General features: G+C 39.9%; 1 protein-coding gene across 14 annotated transcripts in view; it reads left to right on the top strand.

The window, feature by feature from the left end:
- Window positions 1-23,819, top strand: part of TRAPPC8 (trafficking protein particle complex subunit 8) — a 52,036-nt gene that overhangs the window by 18,255 nt on the left and 9,962 nt on the right. For 5 of the 14 annotated variants that reach the window (XM_053396294.1, XM_053396303.1, XM_053396299.1 and 2 more), the window contains 16 exons: window positions 1,717-1,970; window positions 6,348-6,463; window positions 7,761-7,911; window positions 10,054-10,154; window positions 10,717-10,822; window positions 12,563-12,694; window positions 13,271-13,495; window positions 14,834-14,942; window positions 16,267-16,461; window positions 16,639-16,769; window positions 17,569-17,643; window positions 18,153-18,279; window positions 19,518-19,675; window positions 20,177-20,616; window positions 21,831-21,978; window positions 23,536-23,632. In XM_053396294.1, the coding sequence (XP_053252269.1) occupies window positions 1,717-1,970; window positions 6,348-6,463; window positions 7,761-7,911; window positions 10,054-10,154; window positions 10,717-10,822; window positions 12,563-12,694; window positions 13,271-13,495; window positions 14,834-14,942; window positions 16,267-16,461; window positions 16,639-16,769; window positions 17,569-17,643; window positions 18,153-18,279; window positions 19,518-19,675; window positions 20,177-20,616; window positions 21,831-21,978; window positions 23,536-23,632 (2,565 nt within the window). Of the gene's footprint in view, window positions 1-1,713; window positions 1,971-6,347; window positions 6,464-7,760; window positions 7,912-10,053; window positions 10,155-10,716; window positions 10,823-11,781; window positions 11,803-12,562; window positions 12,695-13,270; window positions 13,496-14,833; window positions 14,943-16,266; window positions 16,462-16,638; window positions 16,770-17,568; window positions 17,644-18,152; window positions 18,280-19,517; window positions 19,676-20,176; window positions 20,617-21,830; window positions 21,979-23,535; window positions 23,633-23,819 lie in introns of all 14 variants that reach the window. The other 9 variants (XM_053396295.1, XM_053396289.1, XM_053396290.1 and 6 more) reach the window with 3 other exon arrangements.

Below are 23,819 nucleotides of genomic sequence, written 5' to 3' on the forward strand. Positions count from 1 at the left end.
ATTACAAAAATGCAAAGGAACTTCAGAAATGCATGCATTTTAGAATTAAGCTAGATAGAATTAGTGAATGTCCTGAGATTTTAGTTACCTCAGGTACTGTAGATCTCACAATTTACCACACCCCCTTAAATACACTCTTTTGCTAAATGTGTTTCATTAACACATAATAAATGATAAATACCAATACATGACACTTGTTTGCTTCAGTTATTTTGTAGGGCAAACCATTCTTTCATGCTGTTATAGTACGCAGGTGGCGCTGTGGTCTAAACCACTGAGCCTCTTGGGAAGGTCGGCAGTTCGAATCTGCATGACGGGGTGAGCTCCCTTTGCTCTGTTCCAGCTCCTGCCAACCTGTCAGTTCGAAAGCATACAAGTCTGAGTGGATAAAATAGGTACTGCTGTGGCAGGAAGGTAAACAGTGTTTCCATGCGCTCTGACACTTGTCACGGTCCTCTGTGCACCAGTAGCAGTTTAGTCTTGCTGGCCATATGACCTGGAAAGCTGTCTACTGTATGGACAAACACTGGCTCCCTCAGCTTGAAAAGTGAGATGAGTGCCACACCCCATAGTCACCTTTGACTGGACTTAACCTTTACCTTTACCTACCTTTTACCTTTAATGCTGTTATATAGTTCCTAGTTTATATATCTTTGGTATCACCATAGGGTTCTTTGCAGATGGTGCCATTTCAGATTTCTGGTTTTCTTTGAGAGGATGGGAGCTTAAGAACATGTGAGTAGGAATGTGGGGAAGAGAGTAGCAATGTGACTGCCCTACCTAAATGGTGGTGGTACTTCTGGAGCAGGCATAGGCAAACTCGGCCCTCCAGATGTTTTGGGATTACAGTTCCCATCATCCCTAGCTAACAGGACCAGTGGTCAGGGATGATGGGAATTGTAGTCTCAAAATATCTGGAGGGCCGAGTTTGCCTATGCCTGTTCTGGAGACTATAATAATGTTGGCAATTGGTGGTCTCTCTAGTTGTTTGATAATGCATATATATGGGTTTAAAAACCACATTTGTTTATTATTATTTGATTTGGTGCTTCCCTCAGAGACATTTCACTGGCTCCCAGCTGAGAGCTGGCTTTAGTCTCTTTCCAGTTGTAATTCCAAGTTGTCAGAATTCTAAGTTTATACTTTATCCCTTACTTGGAATCTCCATGTTACCTTCAGATGCCATGAATAGAATTTGCATGTTTCCTTCAATATGTTGAGGTCATGACAGCTCTGACTTCCTGTGAATCATATTAGGTTGGCCAATGGCTAGGGAGGCTAGTCAAATGAGAGATAGTGGCCAGCTAGATATACCTTTTCATTTTCTATTGTTTTCCTCTTGTAAATTGGTACATTATTTGTTTGCAAACTTTCACATTATGCACTATAATTTGGCATAACCATTGCAAAATGTCATTAAATAGTATCCATGTAGACTGGGAAAATCTAACATACACTTATATTTTATTTTGCATATTAGTATAATTATTTGATTAAAATACTATTAGTCTAATTTGGAATGGAGTAATAGTAGCTGTAAAATATGTTGTATACCGAGGATTGACCACTCTGAACTATAGTAACTTTCAGTACATTTTAGAAAGGTGGGATATCAATTAACTCATAATCACTTGGTTAAATCTTGCTAAAATTCCAATCCCTAGTATCAGAGCTTATTTAAATGGGTAATTGTTTGCATATTTTGTTTTTCAGTAGATGGTTTATCAAATAATTTTAAGAGTCATCCACTTCAATTGGATCACACTAGTGAGAGTGGTTGTTTTGATGGCACTGATTATGTGAAACCAAATTCATCCATGCATGAATCGAAGAAGTCAAATACATGGACACCTCATGGCACCTGTTTGACACTCACAGATCATGATAGAATTCGACAGTTCATACAGGAATTTACCTTTAGAGGGCTTTTGCCACATATAGAGAAAACGATCAGGCAACTTAATGACCAGGTAAGTCATTCACCCTCTAAGCCTTTTTGCCTAGCTGATAAATAAACTCAGCAAGATATGCACTTTAATCTGTTTTATCTATAGTAGATGTAACAGGCATGTAGTCAACGTCTATGCTTGCTTACAACAAAGTGGTCTGCCTGTTTTCTGGAGTTAATGCCCTCCTGATACTCCCTCCCTCCTTGCTTCAGTTCCAGTCAGGCTGTTGGGGAAAATAACTGAGTGTTTTCTTCAGAAAAGCCTTGTGTTACTCCTGTTGGTCTGGTGGCTCTGGGTGGCGCTTCTGATCTGACCATCATTTGTCATTTTTGCTTCTGGCCTCCAGAGGGGATCATCTGTCACCCTGAGTTATTTTTTGTAGGAACCCAAACCCATCTGACAGAATGTGAGTCATTTGCTTTTCCTTCTCACGTCTCAGGGGACTTGTGTCAGGCTTAGAACTGCTTTTGGATAATTTTTTTCCACATGCATCAAGGAATCAGGAAGACTGAGGTTGTCAGATACTCTAAAATCACCATCTTGAGACTCAGAGGTTGAGCCTTGAAGCTAAATACTTCAATGACCACCTCTCCCCATATGAACTGACCCAAACCCTGCAATAATAATATTGACACCCTTCTTGGTGTGCCCCCTCCACAAGAGGTCCTGGGTGTGTGTGACAACATGAGAAACATCATTTTCTGCGGTGGCTTGCCATTTGTGGAATGCTTTCTCCATGGTACCATTTGGGGTTACTTTTAAAAAATGGAATTAGTGCCACTGCTGCAGCAGCAGAAATCTGTCCTGTTTAGACAGATCCCAGAACTTTATTGCTACCGTATTTTTCGCCCTATAGGACACACTTTTTCCCCTCCAAAAATGAAGGGGAAATGTGTGTGCGTCCTATGGGGCGAATGCAGGCTTTCGCTGAAGCCTGGAGAGCGAGAGGCGTCGGTGCGCACCGACCCCTCTCGCTCTCCAGGCTCCAGGAAGCTATCCGCAAGCCTTGCACACCTGGGGGGAGTTCCCCCGGGCGCGCAAGGCTTGCAGGCGGCAGCCTGGAGCATGGGGCGCCCTCCGGAGGACTCCCCGTGCTTCGTGCAGGTGTCGGCAAGCCTTGCGCACCCGGGGGATCTCCCCCCCGGGAGCGCAAGGCTTGCGGGCGGCAGCCTGCAGCGCGGAGCAAGGGGCGCCCTCCGAAGGACGCCCCGTTCTTAACGCAGGTGTCCGCAAGCCTTGCACGCCCGGGGGAACTCCCCCCAGGCGCGCAAGGCTTGCGGGCGGCAGCCTGCAGCGCGGAGCACAGGCGCGCTTCAGAGGATGCCCCGTGCTTCGCTCAGCTGTCGGCAAGCCTTGCGCACCGGGGGGAACTCCCCCCAGGCGCGCAAGGCTTGCAGGCGGCAGCCTGCAGCGCGGAGCACGGGGCGCCCTCCGGAGGACGCCCCATGCTTAACGCAGGTGTCGGCAAGCCTTGCGCGCCCGGGGGAACTCCCCCTGGGCGCGCAAGGCTTGCGGGTGGCAGCCTGCAGCGAGGAGCAAGGGGCGCCCTCCGGAGGACGCCCCGTGCTTAATGCAGGTGTTGGCAAGCCTTGCGCGCGCGGGGGCACTCCCCCCGGGCGTGCAAGGCTTGCGGGTGGCAGCCTGCAGCGCGGAGCACGGGGCGCGCTTCGGAGGACGCCCCGTGCTTCGCTCAGGTGTCAGCAAGCCTTGCGCACCGGGGGGGGAACTCCCCCTGGGCGCGCAAGGCTTGCTGGCGGCAGCCTGCAGCGCGGAGCACGGGGCGCCCTCCGGAGGACGCCCCATGCTTCGCGCAGGTGTCTGCAGCCTGCTGCCCGGCGTGTGGGGCGCCCTGAAGCAGAGCGCCCCTCACGCCGGGCAGACATCGGCCAGCCCCACAAGCTTGGGGGACAGCCGGGAGGCGCAGCGCCGCCATCCCACTGTTCCCCGACCTGGTTTTGGGGGGAAAAAAAGGAAAAATATTTTTCCTTTATTTCCCCCCCCAAAAAGTAGGTGCGTCCTATGGGATGGAGCGTCCTATGGGACGAAAAATACGGTAAATTAGTAATGAGGGTTGGGGTTTACAAATGACACTGCTCCTTGGGACACATCTGCTTCAGCCTGTTTCCTAATCCGGTTGTTTCTAGTTTCTTCCATTAAGACAGTTTGAGGTAGTTGGTAGTGATCCCGCTGGTAGGTTTTTTAATTTGTGAATTCGTCTTAATTTTTTTTTGTAGTAATAGGGATTTTTGTAGCATTACTGCACAGTACACCTTGTCTGATGAAAAATTCCTGTGTTTTGCTACAGCATAGGTGGGGAACCTCTTTTGTCCGGACACGCTGGATCTTTATCTTCCCGTAACTCAGGATCCAACTTTGACAGATGGGTGATCTCACCCACTTGTAATCCTCTGATTTCGTAATGATGCCATGTGATTGATGGGTGGGAGGGTGGGTGGTCCTGCTTACCTGTCAAGGTTGGCCTGTCTGGGTGTGGTTAGCTAGAGCCTAAGTATTGGTTGATGAGTGGGAAGTTCAGGCCTGCTTTCTACAAGGTTTGGGTGTGCCCATCTGAACCATACACAGTCGTACCTTAATTCTCGAACGCCTTGGTACTTGTATGTTTTGGCTCCTGAACGCCGAAAACTCCGAAGTGTTCCGGTTTTCGAACGTTCTTTGGAAACTGAACATCCGACGCGGCTTCTGCAGCTTCCGATTGAGTGCAGGAAGCTCCTGCAGCCAATCGGAAGCCACACCTTGGTTTTTGAATGGTTCTGGGAGTCGAACGGAGTCCCGGAACGGATTAAGTAGGACAACCAAAGTACCACTGTAATACATTTCTGCGTCTTTACCTTGCACATGGCATCACATATGATATGGGTTGTGGGGCGGTAGCATTGTTTTTGGAAACTGGACTTACAGGGCAAATGGAAAGGCTTGGCATGCCGAATTTTGCCAGGGCTGGACGTTTTCCATCACTGTGCTACAGACATTGATAACTTCTGATCATCTTAGCTTGTCTCTAGGAATAAAGCTATATTTAGATGAAGGCCTGTTTCAGTATTAAATAGTGCAACACTTCATTTTTTGGGGTGATCTATACAGCTCTGAACATACCTTACAGCTTTTCATAACATTTAAAAACTTCATAACAGAGAGTCTAACTCTACAAAACCTGTGTTCTCTTTACAATTGCCCATGAATGGCTTCTAGCACTAGGACCATGAAACAGTCGCAGTGCGTAGTGCCTTAAAAATGGCAAACACAGCCTTATTAGACCTATCCTTTTCAATATTTTATATTCAAAGGAAATTTTTCATAAATCTTACCACATTCAAAGGAAAAATCACCATCTTGTTCCTTTGGAGGACAGGTAAGACCCACATAAATAAAAAATGTTTGTGTGTTTATTTCCTACTAGGGAAAATGTGTGTTGACTTCTAAAAAACAACAACCTTTGATTCAGCTCAGATCTCTGTTTCAAAAATAACACTTGGTTGTTTCACTAAAGCTTTATTGCAGTGCATGTGCAAAATGGGTTCAGAGTTGTGTTCACATTTGCAGACTTACCCTTAACCATAGAGTAGAGCATGACATTCAAAGCTTATTCTAAAGAGTTTCATTTCCTTAGCAGTAGCTATGAAAGGTAACATTTCCTGGTCTCTTGACCCTGATTAAGAGATCAGAAGAGCCTCATGTAGATTTACGGCTCCCTTCACCCAGTCCCTCCCATTTCCAGTGCCAGTTCTCTCCACCATTCCCCTGAATGACTGAAGCATGTTGAAGGGTTACATCAGCACTAGCTTCAAGCATGGTGAATGCTAATCCAGCCCCTCCATAATTTCTGGTCATACGTACATTGGTAAACCTGATTCTATTATTTAGTCATCACTTTTATACCCCACCTTTCCTCCAAGGAGCTCAATGTGGCCTATATGGTTCTCTCTCTCTCCATTTTATCCTCACAACAACCCTCTGAGGTAGGTTAGGCTAAGAGACTAACTGACCCAAAGTCATCCAGTGAAGTTCATTGCTGAGATCTAACCACTACACCACACTGGCTTTGTTAACCATGGTGAAGGGTGGTGCAGATGTAATATTTAAGGCTGTCTGGGGAATAGTGGGATGAATTTGCATGTGGGAGGGAAAGGACTGTGTGATAGTTACAATTCTCCTGATCTTTTAATTGAACTTAGAGATTGCGCCCGTACCAACACACAAACATTAAAAGCTGTTTTCTGAAGACTACATCAGAAGTACACTTGAACATTTCACTTCTTGATTTTGCAAAGGAAGCAGTCTTTAAATTGGTTTAAAAATCTTTGTAACATTATTTGCTCATAAAATAATAAACTATGTTGCAATTCAATGATACTATAAGATTTTCATTTTATTTTTCAGTTGATATCCAGGAAAGGCCTGAGTCGCTCACTATTTTCTGCAACCAAAAAATGGTTTAGTGGCAGTAAAGTTCCAGAGAAAAGTGTAAATGAGCTAAAAAGCACTTCTGGCTTGTTGTGAGTAGATCTACTCGCCATAAAATGTCAAGTACTTGATTTCTATTAGGTTTTGCCTTGCTGATTTCCACATGTTCCTTGTGATTTCTCTTGTCATTGATTCACACATTGGTTGTATTCAGACAATAATATCTCTTCTTAGTAAGCTCAAATGCGTATAGACCTTCTGTTAGCACACAGAACCATGTCCCTCTGAGATTAAACCAGAGAATAAACTTTACACTGAGATTAAACTAGGAAGTCTTCAGTTAACCATAGTTTCTCATTATATCTGAGCCAACAAACTATGATTACTGGCTTGGAATAAATCAGGGTATTAGACTTGCTTCAAACTGTAGTTTAAGATCCTGGCTTCTTTAGAAGCTGGTGACAACAATTTCCAAGTTTGGATGTAACTATGCTTCATCAAAAATTCCATATTTAGATGCAGCACATCTAAGAAGAAAGGGGCTACATGCATTGACAGAAGGCCTGTGCACATCTTGGCTTATTAAACTGAGATATGATCCTTCGCATCAGGCAATTAAGTTTGTATCCTAATTTGTTCAAAGATTAAAAACTTGCATCCACTTTAGGCTTATAATTTTTGTTTTTAGTGGTGATGGTTGTGTGAAGATTGTCTTAAAAGGTATTGATTAACACTAGTAACACCAGTTAAATACGTGTTCTTAACTACCTCCATTGCATGTCTTCTAGATATAAAGCATAACACTTCTGCATTTTAATAAGTAGGTGTGTACATGCCCTGGGACTGCTGATTTAACAACTATTCATTTTTTAACTTCTACAACTATTGCAACTTAAAAAACACAAAAGTTGACAAGAATCCTGCTATTTTAATCCACATTGGAAATCTGTATCGTATTTTTGAGCATGCCTGTAAAAACTCCGTCCTTCAGATTACCGTTGAAATTAGAGGTGATGTTTAACACTTTACAAAAATTACGCAATTTGTCTTTGGTCACTGAGTTGGGTCCAAAGTTTTTGCTCTGTGATTGGAAGGAGCTTCCTGTCACTGGAGGACTTCTTCCATGGAGTCTCTTATTTTGTTCATGGGATGAATTCATCCGCATCCATGGAATCCATCCATCCATTCCATGTGTTTGGAAACAGCTGCTAGATACTAACTAGGGATGGTGGTCACTTTAGTGCCCTTCTTTTGAGCATTCAGAGGTTGGTAATTCGGGGAAGCACAACGTTGGAGTAACTGTACCTTGGTTTAAGTCTTGTGTTATTAAGAATGCGGTATGTTCTGTTTCCCTCAAATTTTGTTTTTCATAATGTCTTACGTTTTTAGGTATCCTCCAGAAGCGCCAGAGCTTCAGATCAGGAAAATGGCAGATCTGTGTTTCTTGGTGCAACATTATGAACTGGCATACAATTGCTACCATACAGCAAAGAAAGACTTTTTAAATGATCAAGCAATGCTTTATGCAGCAGGAGCACTGGTTAGTTCATTAATATTGATTGTTTTGGAACGGTATACAATTCCTAAATATTATCCAGAAACTTTGAAAGTTGCTGTCACAATCATAAAGGGATTATGCAGATTCCCAGAAGGGAGGTCTATCAGTCACTAATAGCCATGAGTGATATAGTGAACCTAGTAGGTAGAGCAAGAGGCTCTTAATCTCAGCATTGTGGGTTCAGATTCCTGCATTGCAGGGGTGCGGATTAGATGACACTCGTGGCCCCTTCCTACTCTACAGTTTAATGATTCAAGCGGTATGCCTTTGAACACCAATTGTTACAGGCAAATGGTGGCAGGGGAATGTTTTCGCCTTCCATGTCCTGTTTTTGGGCAGGGAATCTTGTTGGCCACTGGTATAACTAAATGGACCTATTCAATCTTGTCTAGCAGGGATTCTCTACACTCATATGAAATCAATGCTCATATTTGCAGAAAGTCAAACATTTCAAAACTATTGCCAGCCAATTATAAGACCTAAATTTAATAGATCCATGACTTTTAATTTGTTAGTAATAGCTGATGTCAGAGTAAGGTAGTGCTTTGATTCAGTTATCTTGAAGACCAGAGACAGGTAGTGCTTGATTCAATCCCAAGCCATTTTTTAAAATCTGGTGAGAACAGTGTTTATCACTTTTTTCAGGGGTGGGGCAAAGGGGAGTGAGGTTTGGAAAGAACTGGCAAATTGGAATTGGAGAGAATAGGGAGATTTATCTGACATACTGCCTTCCCACACAGAAACAAGATGATACTTCATATCCTATGTTTCTAATTCAAACAGGTTGGGTGGGTATGTGGATGATTTGTAGTGTTGGCATTTACCCACCTTTGGTCATGTTGAATACCATCTATGTCATAGAATCATAGAACTGTAGAGTTGGAAGAGACCAGTAGGTTCATATAGTCCAAACCCCTGCACATGAAGCAATCTTCTGCCCAGTGTGGGGCGAAGAAGAAGAAGGAGGAGGAGGAGGAGGAGGAGGGGGGGGGAGGGGGAGGAGGGGGAGGGGGAGGGGGACGAGGGGGAGGAGGAGGAGGAGGAGGAGGAGGAGGAGGAGGAGGATTTATTGTACCCTGCCCATCTGCCTGGGTTTCCCCAGCCACTCTGGGCACCTTCCAACAAAATATTAAAATACAATAGTCTATTAAACATTAAAAGCTTCCCTAAACAGGGCAGCCTTAAGATGTCTTCTAAAAGTCTGGTAGTTGTTTTTCTCTTTGACATCTGGTGGGAAGGCGTTCCACAGGGCGGGTGCCACTACCGAGAAGGCCCTCTGCCTGGTTCCCTGTAACTTGGCTTCTCAAAGCGAGGGAACCACCAGAAGGCCCTCGGCACTGGCCCTCAGTGTCTGGGCAGAACGATGGGGGTGGAGATGCTCCTTCAGGTATTCTAGGCCGAGGCCGTTTAGGGCTTTAAAGGTCAGCAACATCACTTTGAATTGTGCTCGGAAACGTACTGGGAGCCAATGTAGGTCTTTCAAGACCGGTATTATGTGGTCTTGGCAGCCACTCCCATAACCCTGAGATTAAGAGTCTCATGTTCTACCAACTGAGCTATTTAGTCCTTCTACGGTTTAGAATATTTGATCTGCTATTGTGAAAGAAAAGCATATAACTGTAGCATGTGACCAGAGTTGGAGGAGGGGGTTGTTGGCATTTTAGATGGTGCAATTAAAATGAACAATCAGAGAAGGGAACCAGAATTTAGGAAGCAGGATGCAGATTTCATATGGCCCCTTCCAAATTCCCCACGTTCCCTTCTATCTTGGTTACATGTGACTGTTACTAGCCCAGGTTAAATAAATCAAAACAAATATGACTCAATTTTAATCAGTTTTTTCAAAGTGACTTTAAAGGTAATCTGAGCATCCTTGCTGAGTATCCATCATTATTTCCTTGTAGAATCATCTTGTAATTTCTGAGGGTTTGAAGATTTGTGGGGGTTTTTGTGTGTGAACCATTTAAACTTTATACAAGCATATGTGAAAACACAAATCACCCTGCTGCAAAATGCTGTTGAATCATAATAGTGTGTGTGTGTGAAATTTACTTAAATACAGTTTGTTTGTAATAAAAGCTTTGTAGCAAAAATAGTAGATAATGACCAATTGTTGTTTTATAGGAAATGGCAGCAGTATCTGCTTTTCTGCAGCCAGGAGCACCTAGACCGTATCCTGCCCATTACATGGATACTGCAATTCAAACATATAGGGATATTTGCAAGTAAGCTTGGCTATTTATTTTCAGTTCTTCCTGGTAGAAGATAGACTGTAGTCTTACTGAATATTGTTTTCATTCCTCAATGGGTAATTCATGATTACTCTGGGTAATACCAGTCATATAGGGTGCTGGTGGTGTTGTAGTTCAACTTTTGAATAAAATTGCTCTGGTTGACTAGGCACAGTCCAGCTGCAACAAAGTTACTTTTGGTCTACCAGAGGAAAATCCAAATACTCTAAAATTAATCATGTATTTAGTTCTACAAGAACTCACAAGTTTTATAATTAACTTATCAAAGAAGAAACCTGGTGAAATCCTGTGCAGATGCTCCATATAACTTATATATTGCAGTGCTAGTTAGTCCTTCTAGCCCTGAACACAACTATGAGACCACCTTTGGTAAAGGAAGGACCGTGGTAATTCTGTTTAATTAAAATGTGCCATTCATATACTAATCTGACATTCATATACTAATCTGACATTCATATACTAATCTGTCAAGCGTCACTGATGAAACATGCATTATAAGATATATGTAACTGGGCTTAAATTTTATGTCTTTTAGGAACATGATGCTGGCAGAGAGATGTGTGCTGCTTAGTGCTGAAGTATTAAAAAGCCAAAGCAAATATTCCGAGGCAGCTGCTCTCCTGATACGTTTAACCAGTGAGGTAAAGAAGATTTCTATTAGCTGGTCTTGTGCTTTGAAATGAGACAGGCTTTCTTTTTCTAATAACTAAATTATAAAATAGAGCTTTCTAGATAGAAAGTTGTAATGGCCCTTGGGGAAAAAAGATTATCATGTCAGATGTTGATTCTAACTATTTGCATTCCATTGCATAAAACTATTCTGCTGCTTCTCCTCTGCACCTGTTAATTTATGGGAAACCCACAGGACTCTTGTTTTGACCACAAAATAAGGAACCTTTGCCAGCCTGATGCCCTCAATATGTTTTGGACTTCCACTCTGAAACATCTGGGCAGCACCAGGTTGATGAAGGCTGGAATAAACTCTCATTTTAAACATTCTGCTAGCCTTTCTTGAAGGAAAGTTGACAGGAGGTTAAATGTATAGTTTGCAGTATGCTGCATTCTGTGGTTATGAAGCACACATGCTTTCAAGTAGGATAGTATAACTGTTGAAGAAACTTTAAGCTACAGTTTTGCTCTTCACATTTTCTTGTGTCTCTTAGAATCACACTTTTAGATAGCAGCAGAGTAGTCTTAAAATGAAGTATAAAACTCCCAAGATGCAATATAAAGATTCCCCCCCCCCCCAGTCTAGCAGACATGAGATTAGAAAGACCAATAGTGAATACAGTTATTTCGTGTTGGGGATCTGTTAAGATTGTGTGAGGCTACTTTGTATAGGTAACTGAATAAGAGGAATTATTCCTGTGTCATTCTAGAATTGCCCAGAAATTATTTTGAAACCATTTTGAAGTTATGTGAGATGTTTCAGTTTTAAATTAAAAAGGTAACATAGCTCCTGTTTAGTCTTTCAGAATTACAACTCAAAGTTAGCTTGTAATATTCCATACTTGTTCCATGTCTTTTTTGCTTTTTGTTTAATTGAAATATGTTAAAGCTTATATTCTTATTCTTTAATTTTTCTGTTGAAAAATGGCAGCAGAGCGCTTGGATGGGAATGGTGAGTGTTAGAAATGTCAGCCTGAGTGGCTGGAGGTTTAGGTAGTGCGTTAAATCTGTTTTTACTCATCTGTATGCCACTGTGTTTTGATATCTGGATATTGATTAAAATACCAGTGTAAGAGAATTTTTTCATGTTGATGATTGTTAGTTCTGGATACTAACATGAACATCACAGCACTGTTGTGCTCATTGGAGAACAGTCCTCATTTGCTGAACTATTGGTAAATGAGACTTAGAAGGAACACTACATTTTTGCAACAAGCTCTGTGGAAGGAAGCTTCTTAAAATGTTTAAGCTTTGAATCATTTTTATATTCTTTCTACAAGCATTTTCCATAGGGTTCTCCTTTGTTTGAGGCATCACAAGTACTGAACCAAGGACAAAGGCCATAAAACTTCCTTTGAATACCAGCTCACTTTGATCTTTAAAAAGTCAAGCAGAACCAGTGAAATAGAAAATAGTTCACTTTTTGACATGCAGTACAGAAAACATGGTTTGTGATTACTTGAGAAATAAATCATCAAGAGTACTGTTGTAGCTCTTTGCAGAGAAATTTGGATGCAACGTATTCAGTGTTGGCTAGTGAAGATTTATAGAATTGGCATATATTCACTGCATCAGTAATACTATAGAGCCTTGCATTGTTTCAGACTTCAGAGCCTTCTCTGGTAATAGGGAATTTATATTTAAGAATATGGACATCACTGTGCTTTCTGGGTAATTGTAACTTGTCTCTTATCACTCACTGTTTTTAATAGGATTCAGATCTGCGGAGTGCACTGTTGCTCGAGCAAGCTGCACATTGTTTTATAAATATGAAAAGTCCTATGGTTAGAAAATTTGCCTTTCATATGATACTGGCTGGCCATAGGTATAGTAAAGCAGGGCAGGTAAGTTTTCTGTGTTAGGAAATAAGTACATATTCTGTAATTTTCCAGTTCTCTTGATAGCGTTTTAGCACCTTTGAAATACTTTATCATTGTTAAATACTGCTTGAGTTGAGTGGAAAGTTTTTTTCTACATCTTGGGAGGGGAAACTCAGAAATGAAATGTTTCCCATTCCCTCTACTGAAGAAAACATAGGTAGTTGTATCTCAAGTGCTGGCTACCTTGACACAGGTGGGATTAGCACTCTGTATTGAATTACCAAGACCATTCTTATGCTAGATATTGGGGGACCCTTCAGAGCAGATTAGGAGGGGTACAGGGGAAAGGTAAATTATCGGAAATTGCTTTCCTAGCCATTTGCTGATGCAACCCTTACTATCAGTTTAGGGACACAGTTGGCTTGTGTTGATCTGCCCTTATTTTCCCCAGTATTCAGTAATCTCAGAAAGCTGTTTAAGGTAATGGCTTCTTATATTGACATAAAATATCCTTTTGAACTTTTTGGGTTTTTACTCTTTAGCTCTAAATACATTGGCAGGTGGAATTGTATTTACCGTGCTTCATTTTTTGTCTTTCAGAAGAAGCATGCTTTACGATGTTACTGTCAAGCCATGCAAGTTTATAAAGGGAAAGGATGGTCACTTGCAGAAGATCATATAAATTTCACTATTGGTCGGCAGTCTTTTACACTTCGGCAGCTTGACAATGCCGTATCTGCCTTCAGGCACATTTTGATCAATGACAGCAAGCAAAGTGCTGCTCAGCAAGGGGCCTTCCTCCGAGAATATCTTTATGTTTATAGGGTAAGATGTCAGTTTTTATCCTCAGTGTTCTGCAATTGTCTTTTAACTTTCCCCTGCTTGATACTAAAATGTAAGTTTACCTTACCTGATGACATACACAGAAATGTTATATTGAATGCTTACAGCTCATGTTACTTTATGTAGGGCCACGTCTGGCTAGCATCTCACTGATGCCTGTCAGCTAGCTTCTGTATTAAGCAGTTTGTTCCAAAAAAGATGGTCATTTAGTATGGACACAATATGATGTTCTAAATTCTATCCCTAATCAAAACTTGTATATAGTAATAAGTATTTGTAAATTGCTATAAACGCAAGTCCTGGTTCAAAGCACTGCATGACTAATTTCATGTATCGAATGGGACTTTGGTGTGTCAAAGAGTTTCTTTTTCCATTTTGTAACCCTTTTCTTGAAACAGTGGAAATTTAAAATGATATTGTATGGGGAATGGCAGTACATGTGTCTGTTGGAATCTGCATGTGTGTGCACCTTATTTGCATCCCCGAAAACATGTTTATGTGAGAGGCAGAACTTTTGTAGATATCAGTCATATGCTGCCCTGAAAATCTTTGTAAGCAGTTGAACCTCAGAAATAAACACCAACATAAAAGTATCCTTTGAATCCCCAAGTAAAATATTTATTACAAAGAGATAATGAAGAGATTTTTAATCGCAAATTAATTAAGGTGGTATAGTTTATATATACAGTTGTGGGTACATTTAACCCAATTTCCTAACACATTCAAAATCCTAATCTAAAGATATGAGAGTACATATCCCATAAGATGAAAGAAAAGTGGTGAAGAAGAACAATTTACTACGAGACTCCCAAGAAAATGGAGATTATGAGCGTTCCTGCAACTTGATAAATATGAGTGCATGATGAAGCCAAGGCACAAAGTCAGGGTCAGGAATGGCTAATACTAAACTAATTCAAAGTACATTAGTACATTCTGTTGCTTATGTAACCCATAATGTTGACTTCTTGTATATTTATGTTAAATGAAATATTAGCTGAAAATATGATAAAAGCATGCTGCTTTTAGCAGCTTTCTTTAAAATTATATTTTAAAAATTCCACAGTAAAAGAAAGTAAATAGACAGTAAAGGGGATACATTAGAAGCTGTTTTTGGATGGTACAATTGTAATTATAAAATGACGCACAGGTTCATAAATTATTGTTTAATTATTTATACATTTTATACTGGAGGAATTTCAAGATATTATTTTTTGCCCTCCCCTAAATGCTTCTTGCTTTCTTTAGTTTTGTACATTCCAATTCTCAATATCTAGTTTTACTTGCCAAAAGTTGACCAAGCTCTGCTTTTCTTTCTTGCAGAATGTAAGTCAGCTATCACCTGATGGGCCGTTACCACAGCTTCCTTTACCTTATATTAATAGTTCTGCAACACGAGTGTTTTTTGGACATGACAGACGACCATCAGAAGGTTAGCACAAAAAAGTGGATTTGTTCTTAAGCCATTTGAGTTCATTAGGATAGCATACCTTAACATAAGGTTGGATTTGTACATGCTATAGAATGAGATGGTAGACTAGACTGTACCACTTCACACTACAGGTGGATATTATATTGCTTTTGTATATACCTCTGTATCAGAAACTTCCTGCAAACAGTAAACTAGCACATCACGGAGCAAAGCTGAAGCCCAGCCCTTTTCCTGTTGTGCTGGTTTTTTTTTTCTGTTTTCAGGAATTTTTATTTTTAAGTTTAGATGGGCATTAAGATACATTCTGAAATGCTGCAACCTACTCTACCAAATCAGCATCCTTCTTCCTCATTTTGTAAACTGCTTTGAGGTTTTTCCTACAATCAGGTGGTATATAAGTTTTATGAAATAAATAAATAAATTCTGTTGCATTTTAAGGCCTAATTCTGTGCTATTCAAATGCATAGAAAGTGAATGATTTCAGCATTTCCCTTCCTCACCTATATGCACTTTAATAGATTTAAGATTAATGGGAGTTCTTGCTAATGGACAGATTCAGAAAAACCAAGCCGCCTTTGGTTGCTGTGATTGGGATGCTTTCACATGTAAGCTGCTTTAACAGTGGTAGCACCAGACAATAAATAGTACCTGGGCATTTTTTCCTCTTGCTGCTAGTTTTTCTGCCACAGTTCCTATGCTAATCATGCTCATTCTCCTAATGTGTTTAAACTATAAACAGTCAGTTCAAGAGTTAGAACAGTTCTTGCACTAAATACTACAGTCAGAAGTTGCAGTTGTCTTAAAGCTTGGCTCCATCTGTGTGTCCACACAGCCATGACCCACCCCAACCCCGTCCTGGTAAGCTTCAGCAACACTGATGTCAGGAGAGCAGTTTCCATCTCTGCTGCTTCACACCAGCCGCTACTGGATTTTAAACCTATTGTGAGCCTTCTATGTATGACTGTAGTTTAGAATTAGTTCATAAGTTAGAAAAAAAATATTAACGATTCTGCAGTCAAAAGTTTGGGCTGGCTAGTTCAATATGTGAACCTTGGTCCCCTCCCACTGGCTTGTTCATGTGCCTACCCACTTATTGTTCTGGATTTCAATCTCACTGTCTCCCCCAGTCCTTTGGAGTTCTTCTCCCAGCAACACATACCATCTCTTGAAAATGCATGTATGACACAGGCGTTTTAAGAAAATTGTATGGTCTTCCAATTGAAAGTTGATTCTCCATTTGTAATAAAAACCAGAAAAAGTTTTTTGTTTGGTACTCTCTGGTGTACTGAAATGATTGTGATTTTTTATTATTATTCACAACTAGGTGAAAAACAGGCAGCAACACACATAAGCCTTGATCAAGAATATGACTCTGAATTCTCCTATCAATGGAAGGAACTTGAAGAACAAGCTGTGGCTGCAGCTAACAAAGGCACAGCACTTTCTAATTTCCAGCCAACACAGTATTGTCTGAATAAGTATTCAGATAACTCTAGGTTTCCACTTGGTGTAGTAGAAGGTAAAAAATTTGTACACTTTTTAAAAAACGGCACATAAAAGTAATATTATTTCAGCAAAGTTGCTTATGGAATAGAATTGCAGTAATAAGCTTTTTAATTATGAATGCCTTGATTTATTCTCACATCTTATAAGAATAACCTCCCTAAATACATACATTGACTTTTCTTTTTAATAGAGCCAATAACTGTGGAAGTAGCTTTTAGAAATCCATTGAAAGTTCCACTTCTGTTAACCGACTTATCACTGCTTTGGAAATTTCAACCAAAGGATTACAATTCAAAGAATAATGGAGAAACAAAGGAAGTAGTAAGTGATTTAATCAAGCCCTCTAAGAAGACTTCATACACTATTAGTAATATTTGTATCTTTCAAAATCTTTTTATTGAAAAGTAAATCAGTGCACGCTTTCATATGTTGATTTTCATTCTACTTAGCGTTTAATCCCCCAGAGATTATTCACAGCCTCCTCTTAGAGGACAAGGTTTAGAATCATGCATGGCCTCTGCTCTTGGTTTCTGCTCTTGGAACTAAGAGTCCCACCTCATCAAAGGGAAATTTACCTTCTAATTATTAGAGAGACAATGACTATGGTTGAAATTACTGAGACTGAGACTCCCCACCACCTTGCAGTGGAGAATGGAGGCTTCTACTTTATATTAGCTGTAGTTTATTGTGTCATCCAAATCCTATACCTTAGTGAAAACAAGCCAACATTATAAATTATGGTTTGAAGTTGGCTTGTTTCCACTAACGATACATAATATTAGTCATATGTTTGGCAACACAGGAAGCTTTGGTTAATCTAAAAAGAAAGCAAAAGTTTTCAAACATACGGCTACACCAGAGGAGGAAGCGGGGAGCACATAAGTACCCCAGAGAGCACCAGGCTCTTTCTCATAATGCAGAATTTGATTTAACATTGTGTCCAGTCAAACCCATTACATAGGATACCTGCCCCCCAGCTATACCTAGGTTTTTGTTTTTGTAAACTATGAAGCTTGAAATACATTAAAATATAATGTTCTTAGAACCACTATTGGGAACAGTTTGCTACTGAGAAATAATGGTGTGCTTAATTGAACATTTTTTTCATAATTTATTTTAGGAAACATCTGGAAAAGATATGATTGGAGCTGAAGTAATATCAGAGTTTTTGATGAACAGTGAAGAAACTAAAATGGTGGGTACTTAATTTTCTCCCCCCCCCCAAAAGCAAATATTTTCCAGGTCCTCACAAAAGGAGTTAGACATAAAATGCTTTTAAACATTCCTTTTGTGAGGCACTTTGTGGGGGAGGGATTATTTTTCAGTTTTAAATAACTCACTAGAATATAATACCTACTCTAATAGTGCTTACATTATTTAAGATGGTACTTAGCATTAGAGAAGCATTGCAGTTGGGATGTTCTTTTCCATGTAAGGTGCATCTGGGCAGCTCTTTAAGAATGTCTGAACAAGTATGCTGTAGAATTGTAAAGACACAAGAAAAGCAATGGCAAATAGTTTGCCTATGCTACAACGTTGCATTTGTTTTCTGAAACACTCCTGTAGAAATATGTAAATTGTATTAATCTTGCAGATAGCTTCTTAGAATGGTAGATGTAGATGCTTGCTTTTGTTTAACTAAAATGGCGTTTAAATGTAAAATAACTACACTAGCAACAACAAAAATTTAACATATCTCCACAGGCAAGACTAAAGCTCTTTCCCCATCAAACAGGGGAGCTACACATTCTGGGAGTCGTTTACAATCTTGGCACCATTCAGAGTACTTCAGTGCTAGATGGAGTAGACCCTTCTGTTGTACTGCAAACAGGTATGCCTGTTGTATTTTTATGTCTAACACAGCGTCTAGTAACACATGGAATGTGGTCCATAGGGCTGGTTCATTCAGTTTTGCCCACTACATGGGATATAGGTATTTCAGTTCATGATTTGTTATCATGACTAGACCATAGTCTTAACACCAAATTTGATACTTATGCCATATGAGGGTGATAAGCTAGAGTTCTGGTTCCCTTGTAATATCTAGACCATAGTGTGGGCTCATGCACTCCTGTGCACAAGATGTAGCTCAGAAGCATCCACTTCCATTTTCAACTAACTGCGCTTTATGGCCCATCCTGGAACTGGTTTTAGGGTTAGGGATGGTTTGTTGAAACAAGTAGAATTATTAATCACAGTTTCAAATTGACTTGTTTTCAGTCTAGGTTTAGAAATAACAAATCACATTTATTTGGAAACTCAGCAAGTGCTTCTGATCTCCTTTTCACTGATGAAACCGGTGCAGGAAAGGGGATGGTGAAATATACAATCCCAAGGATTGTGTGCATAGTGCTAAACTGGGATTTATGTGTTATTACCAACATGGCAATAAAATACTACCTGTAAATATATGTGTTGACATCATGAGGTGGCTCCACATGAAAGAGATTTTCTTACTGCTGCAGTGTTGCCTGTTGAACTCCCATATTACTTAGTGAAAGAAAAGGTTTTCCAAATTCCAACTTCAGCTTTACCAGAAATAACATGAAAAGGATGCCACCAAGAAAGTCACCAGAAAACAATGGCTCCATTGGATCTGGACTTGTACAAGCAGCAGGGTGCTGTGCAGTGAGATTATCCTGCCCCCTCTTCCAGCTCCCATAAAAAGCTGCTTCTGAGGACTGGCACAGGATGTTGTGTGGAGGTCTGTAATAAGGGGAAGGAGGTGTAAAAGCCTTGTTGTGTGAGCCAACTTTTGCTTATACAAGATGGGATCCAAGCCAATCTGTTGATCATGTTGTAAAGTTAGGTTTAACATTAAAACCTCATCATTTTAACAGCCAGACACGCATACCTTTTATGACAAGAAAATAATTTCATTATCTATATGTAGTTTCATCATTAAACAAACCTGTTTGGGGAGGAATGATGATGAAGATGGTTTCTTTCAGTGTCAAATTCACTTTTAACAATTGTAAGCTCAACTCAATGTGATCTTAAAAACCAGCTCAAATTTTTATTATCTGCTCTACTTGTTGTTCCTCAATATCCTGTTGGTTTTCTTTTCAGGAAAATTTATCTCTAATGGAATGTCAGTACGGGGGCGACAAGATTTAGAAATCCAGGGCCCTCGTTTGAATAGCACAAAAGAAGAGAAAACATCTATTAAATATGGACCTGATCGACGTTTAGATCCTATCATTACAGAGGAAATGCCTTTGCTAGAGGTACAGCTAATTATTGACAACATTGTCAAATATGTAACAGCTGCTTTTGAAATACATAGGTGTTTCTTCCAGTTTTTCCTTTATTGCTCTGTATCAGATTAAACTTGTTAAGTTACAGTGCATAGGGTTGAAATTTGAAGCCCTGTTAAATTTAATTCAAGTGTAAGAGAGTGTTAAAGTGTAAAAGAGTGTAAACTGTAAAAGAGCATGATGCATCTTCTTCCCCAGACTTATTGCACTGAAATGTGTATTTTTTCTAAGGTTGTCTGATAACAGCTTTCTGAGAAAAAGAAAAACTATTTTGATTTCTTGTCACTTTCTATGTGGTACTCTTTTCATGTTAATTTTAGTAAAGGTGAAAATGGAATTTTGAAAATCATCTTTACGTGGGCTTGATTCTGCAAAATTTATTTCTATTGATAAATATGGACAAGATAGTCCTGCCTTAATGAACTTTGTCAGTTTGTCAAAATGTGTTCCTATGTTTCTCTTCCAATGCAGGTCTTCTTTATAAATTTTCCTACAGGGCTGCTTTGTGGAGAAATCCGAAAGACATATGTAGAGTTTATGAATGTAGGCAAGTGTCCTCTGACTGGAGTGAAAGTTGTCTCTAAACGGCCAGAATTCTTTACCTTTGGTGGCAGTAGCGCTATTTTAACACCACTAAGCCCTTCAGCATCTGAACACTGTAGCGCTTACAAGACTGTTGTTAAGCATTCTACCTCCCTATATTCGCTGACGTCCTCGGCTGATTCTTCAGACTTTGGGGTTGGAACAGGATGTCAGCCAGAAGTGATAGATGTCCCCCTTCCTGATTCTGTACTGCTCCCTGGAGCTTCAGTACAGCTTCCCATGTGGTTACGTGGTCCAGATGAAGAAGGTGTCCATGAAATAAACTTCTTGTTTTACTATGAAAGTATTAGAAAACACTCAAAAATGTGGTAAGCTTAACTATCTTCCTTACTTCTGAGTTAAGTGGAGTTTTGTTGGGGTGGATCCAGACAGGTCCCTCCACAAACAGCAGGATGTCAGCCAGGAATATCTTTCTGCAGAGTGTCCTATTAGCTTATAACAACAGTTTTATTATTGGCTGTAATGTTGAATCCCATTCAATTGGTTATATGCAGACACTTTTGCATGGGCAGAAACCTATATTCTTCTCATTTATTTAATGTGTAAAGCCAGTATTTCCTTTAAATTACATGTCTGGGTAGGTTACAAAATTTTGGGGTAGAACAGATTCAATACTTAATTAAATTTGTACCATTTTTAGTCAAATGACTGCTTATAGTCTTCAGATTCTGGATGAACCTGAGTATTATCATTGGGTTTAATTCTAAGCACGCAGATGAATGTATTACATAGAAAACTGGATTTATTTATTATTTAAATTTTAATGCTGCTTTTCCATATACATATGCTTAAAGTTCCTCACAACAGAACAAAAATGAAAATCAATACAATGTTATAGTAGCAAATGACAAATCATTTCAAAACATAACATGGCAATCCAACAAATAACTGTTTGATTATATTAAGTTAGCATTTTAAAGTTGTCATAAAGCAAACCCTCAATGAAAACATAAAAATCTGTATATTTTGAAATAAAAGAATTCTATGCACTTATACATTTGGACACCTCTTAAAACACCTCAGCTACATTTGGCATGAGGCCATGGAGTAGGTTTTTGTCTATTTTTGGATACCAGTGGATACCATTTTGTAACAAAATGGCAGACTACACAGTAGTGTACCACATAGAAAAACAATATACCATAAAATAATATAAAATTCAGAATAAGTGTAAATCACAATGATCAACAGCAGACACCGCTGGGATCATAGTTCAGGGAAGGCCTCTGTGATTTTTTTAAAAAGTATTAAGCAAGCACCTGAAGCTAAACGGTTATTGCTTGCCTACTATTAGTAAGAAGGGAGTCCAGTAAGGCAGGTGGCATCAGATATGTGGAACTTTTTAGAGTGAATTGAAACTTGATGCAAAGCTCCTTTCAGTGGGCATGTAGATGCATCAGAGCGAATTTCCCCTCATTTTTAATGCAAACCACCTTAATTGTTAGTGAACAATTTCCTGGTGCTGAAGTGCATGTGAGGGAAATACAAAGGTGGTGAAATGTTACATATTTTCTCTTTCCAGTCACAGAGTATTGAGACATACTGCCGTTATTTGTACCAGTCGATCACTGACTGTACGAGCTACCGTATATCGAAGCAATGCTCTTGAGGATGAAAAAGGTGATGGCGACAATATGCTAGTGTTTGTGGATGTGGAAAATATCAATACCGTAAGTCTGCTTAGAACTCGGTCCAACAGTGATTGTATTTTTAAACTGAAGCTTGCTGTCCTCAAAGAAAATGTTGGGAGTGTGTAAGATATCCTTAGGTGGGATAAGAATGCACACACCCCTGCTTGAAGGCAGGATCGTAGAACCTTTAAAGGAAGTTGTTGTTCCTTCCCCTGGAGCTTCAGTTTGCTCAGAGCACATTGCTTATCTTTGTCTTCTCTAACTTTGACTTTTTAATATATATTTATAGATCTGTGCATAGTCTCTTAAAACTAATTTTCAAAAACTAATTTTACTGGATTGAAAGTTCAGAACAGGCATAGGCAAACGTGGCCCTCCAGATGTTTTGAGACTACAATTCCCATCATCCCTGACCACTGGTCCTGTTAGCTAGGGATGATCGGAATGGTAGTCCCAAACATCTGTAGGGCCTGAGTTTGCCTACGCCTGGTTCAGAATAAAGTAATTTTAGTATCATTCCCTGTTCTGTTGAACCTTTGGCGATGCAGATGTTTAACTTCTAACAGTATCTAGGGTAGGGTAAATTTAGAAATGTCACTTTGTAGTATTCAGCTTCATTATGCATAATTAAAATAATTGGCCTGTTCTGAACCTCTTCAGACATCATTTTCTCTCTAGGGGTCTAGCTTGGGAGAGATTGGAGTGTGCTTCTGCCAAATGGGCCTCCAGATCTGTACCTCACTTGGTTTGCTATGGAGGGAAGTGAATAACCAGATGTAAGAGATTCTGTGCCTTTGTTCCTCTGAGATTAAAATCTCTATACAGAGGGTTTAAACTTGCAGTGTTAAGAGAGATCTCCACATTCAAATGAATGCAGGATCTTCTGATTCAGTTGCTTTCTTTCATCCACAACGAAGGGAGTGGAGGAACAAGCTGTCAACCTTAAGGCCCACTTCTAGACTCTCTCCAGGCATGAACCTGGCGAGGTGGAGATAATGTGCTTAAGCAGGGCTTCGTTTATTTCGTTTTTTCAGTGGACAGATTAAAATAGGTGTGGAAAATGTGAATAATGAAATCTGGAAGATCTTCAGGTGCCACGACTCACACTCTCTCTTTTTATATGTAAACTTTACATGAGTTACTAACTCTTGCAATGTATTAAATTCTATTGAGCAAATGCAGCCAGAGTTGAATGAGGGACAATGAGGTATCCTGAAAGTATACACCGGCTTAAAGTACTTCCTGACAAGGCCTTTTATGGCAAGCAGGCCATTGAGTTTTGATTTTTCTGTGTGCATGTTTGGCATGTTAGATTGTGTACATACATGTTCCTCACCCCACAATCATAGATTGCTGTCCAATACTAGTGGGTGAAATTTGATGAAATGTTTCTGGAGGTTTTTTTTTGTCCCTACACTGTCCTTTTTCTGTTCTGGAAGCACCATTTTGTGAATTGTCCTGATCTAACCTTTTCAGAAAGATGCATGAATAAAAATACTAAATATTTTGAGTAATATCAAGCTATTGAACATTTTCTAATATATGACTTAAATAATTTTTCATCTCTTATCTCTCTTTTTGGTGCTTGCTTATTAGAGTGAAGCTGGTGTAAAAGAATTTCACATAGTACAAGTATCTAGTAACAGCAAGAACTGGAAATTACAGGAATCCATAAATCTGTCTGAAGACAAAGGTTTGTGAATTGCAGAAGTAGATATGGTAGTTCAAATTGTGTTTTGTATAAATGTTTAGGCTTGGATCCTAAGAACTGCAAGTTCAGCTCATCAAATGGAACTTTCCTGCTTCCTTTTGACTGCAGCTCCCTGCCCCCCCAAAAACTGTTCCTGAGGGACTGTAGGACCTTATTTAATGTAGGGGGG

The sequence above is a fragment of the Podarcis raffonei genome, chromosome 7 (assembly GCF_027172205.1).
Source record: "Podarcis raffonei isolate rPodRaf1 chromosome 7, rPodRaf1.pri, whole genome shotgun sequence".
NCBI lineage: Eukaryota > Metazoa > Chordata > Lepidosauria > Squamata > Lacertidae > Podarcis > Podarcis raffonei.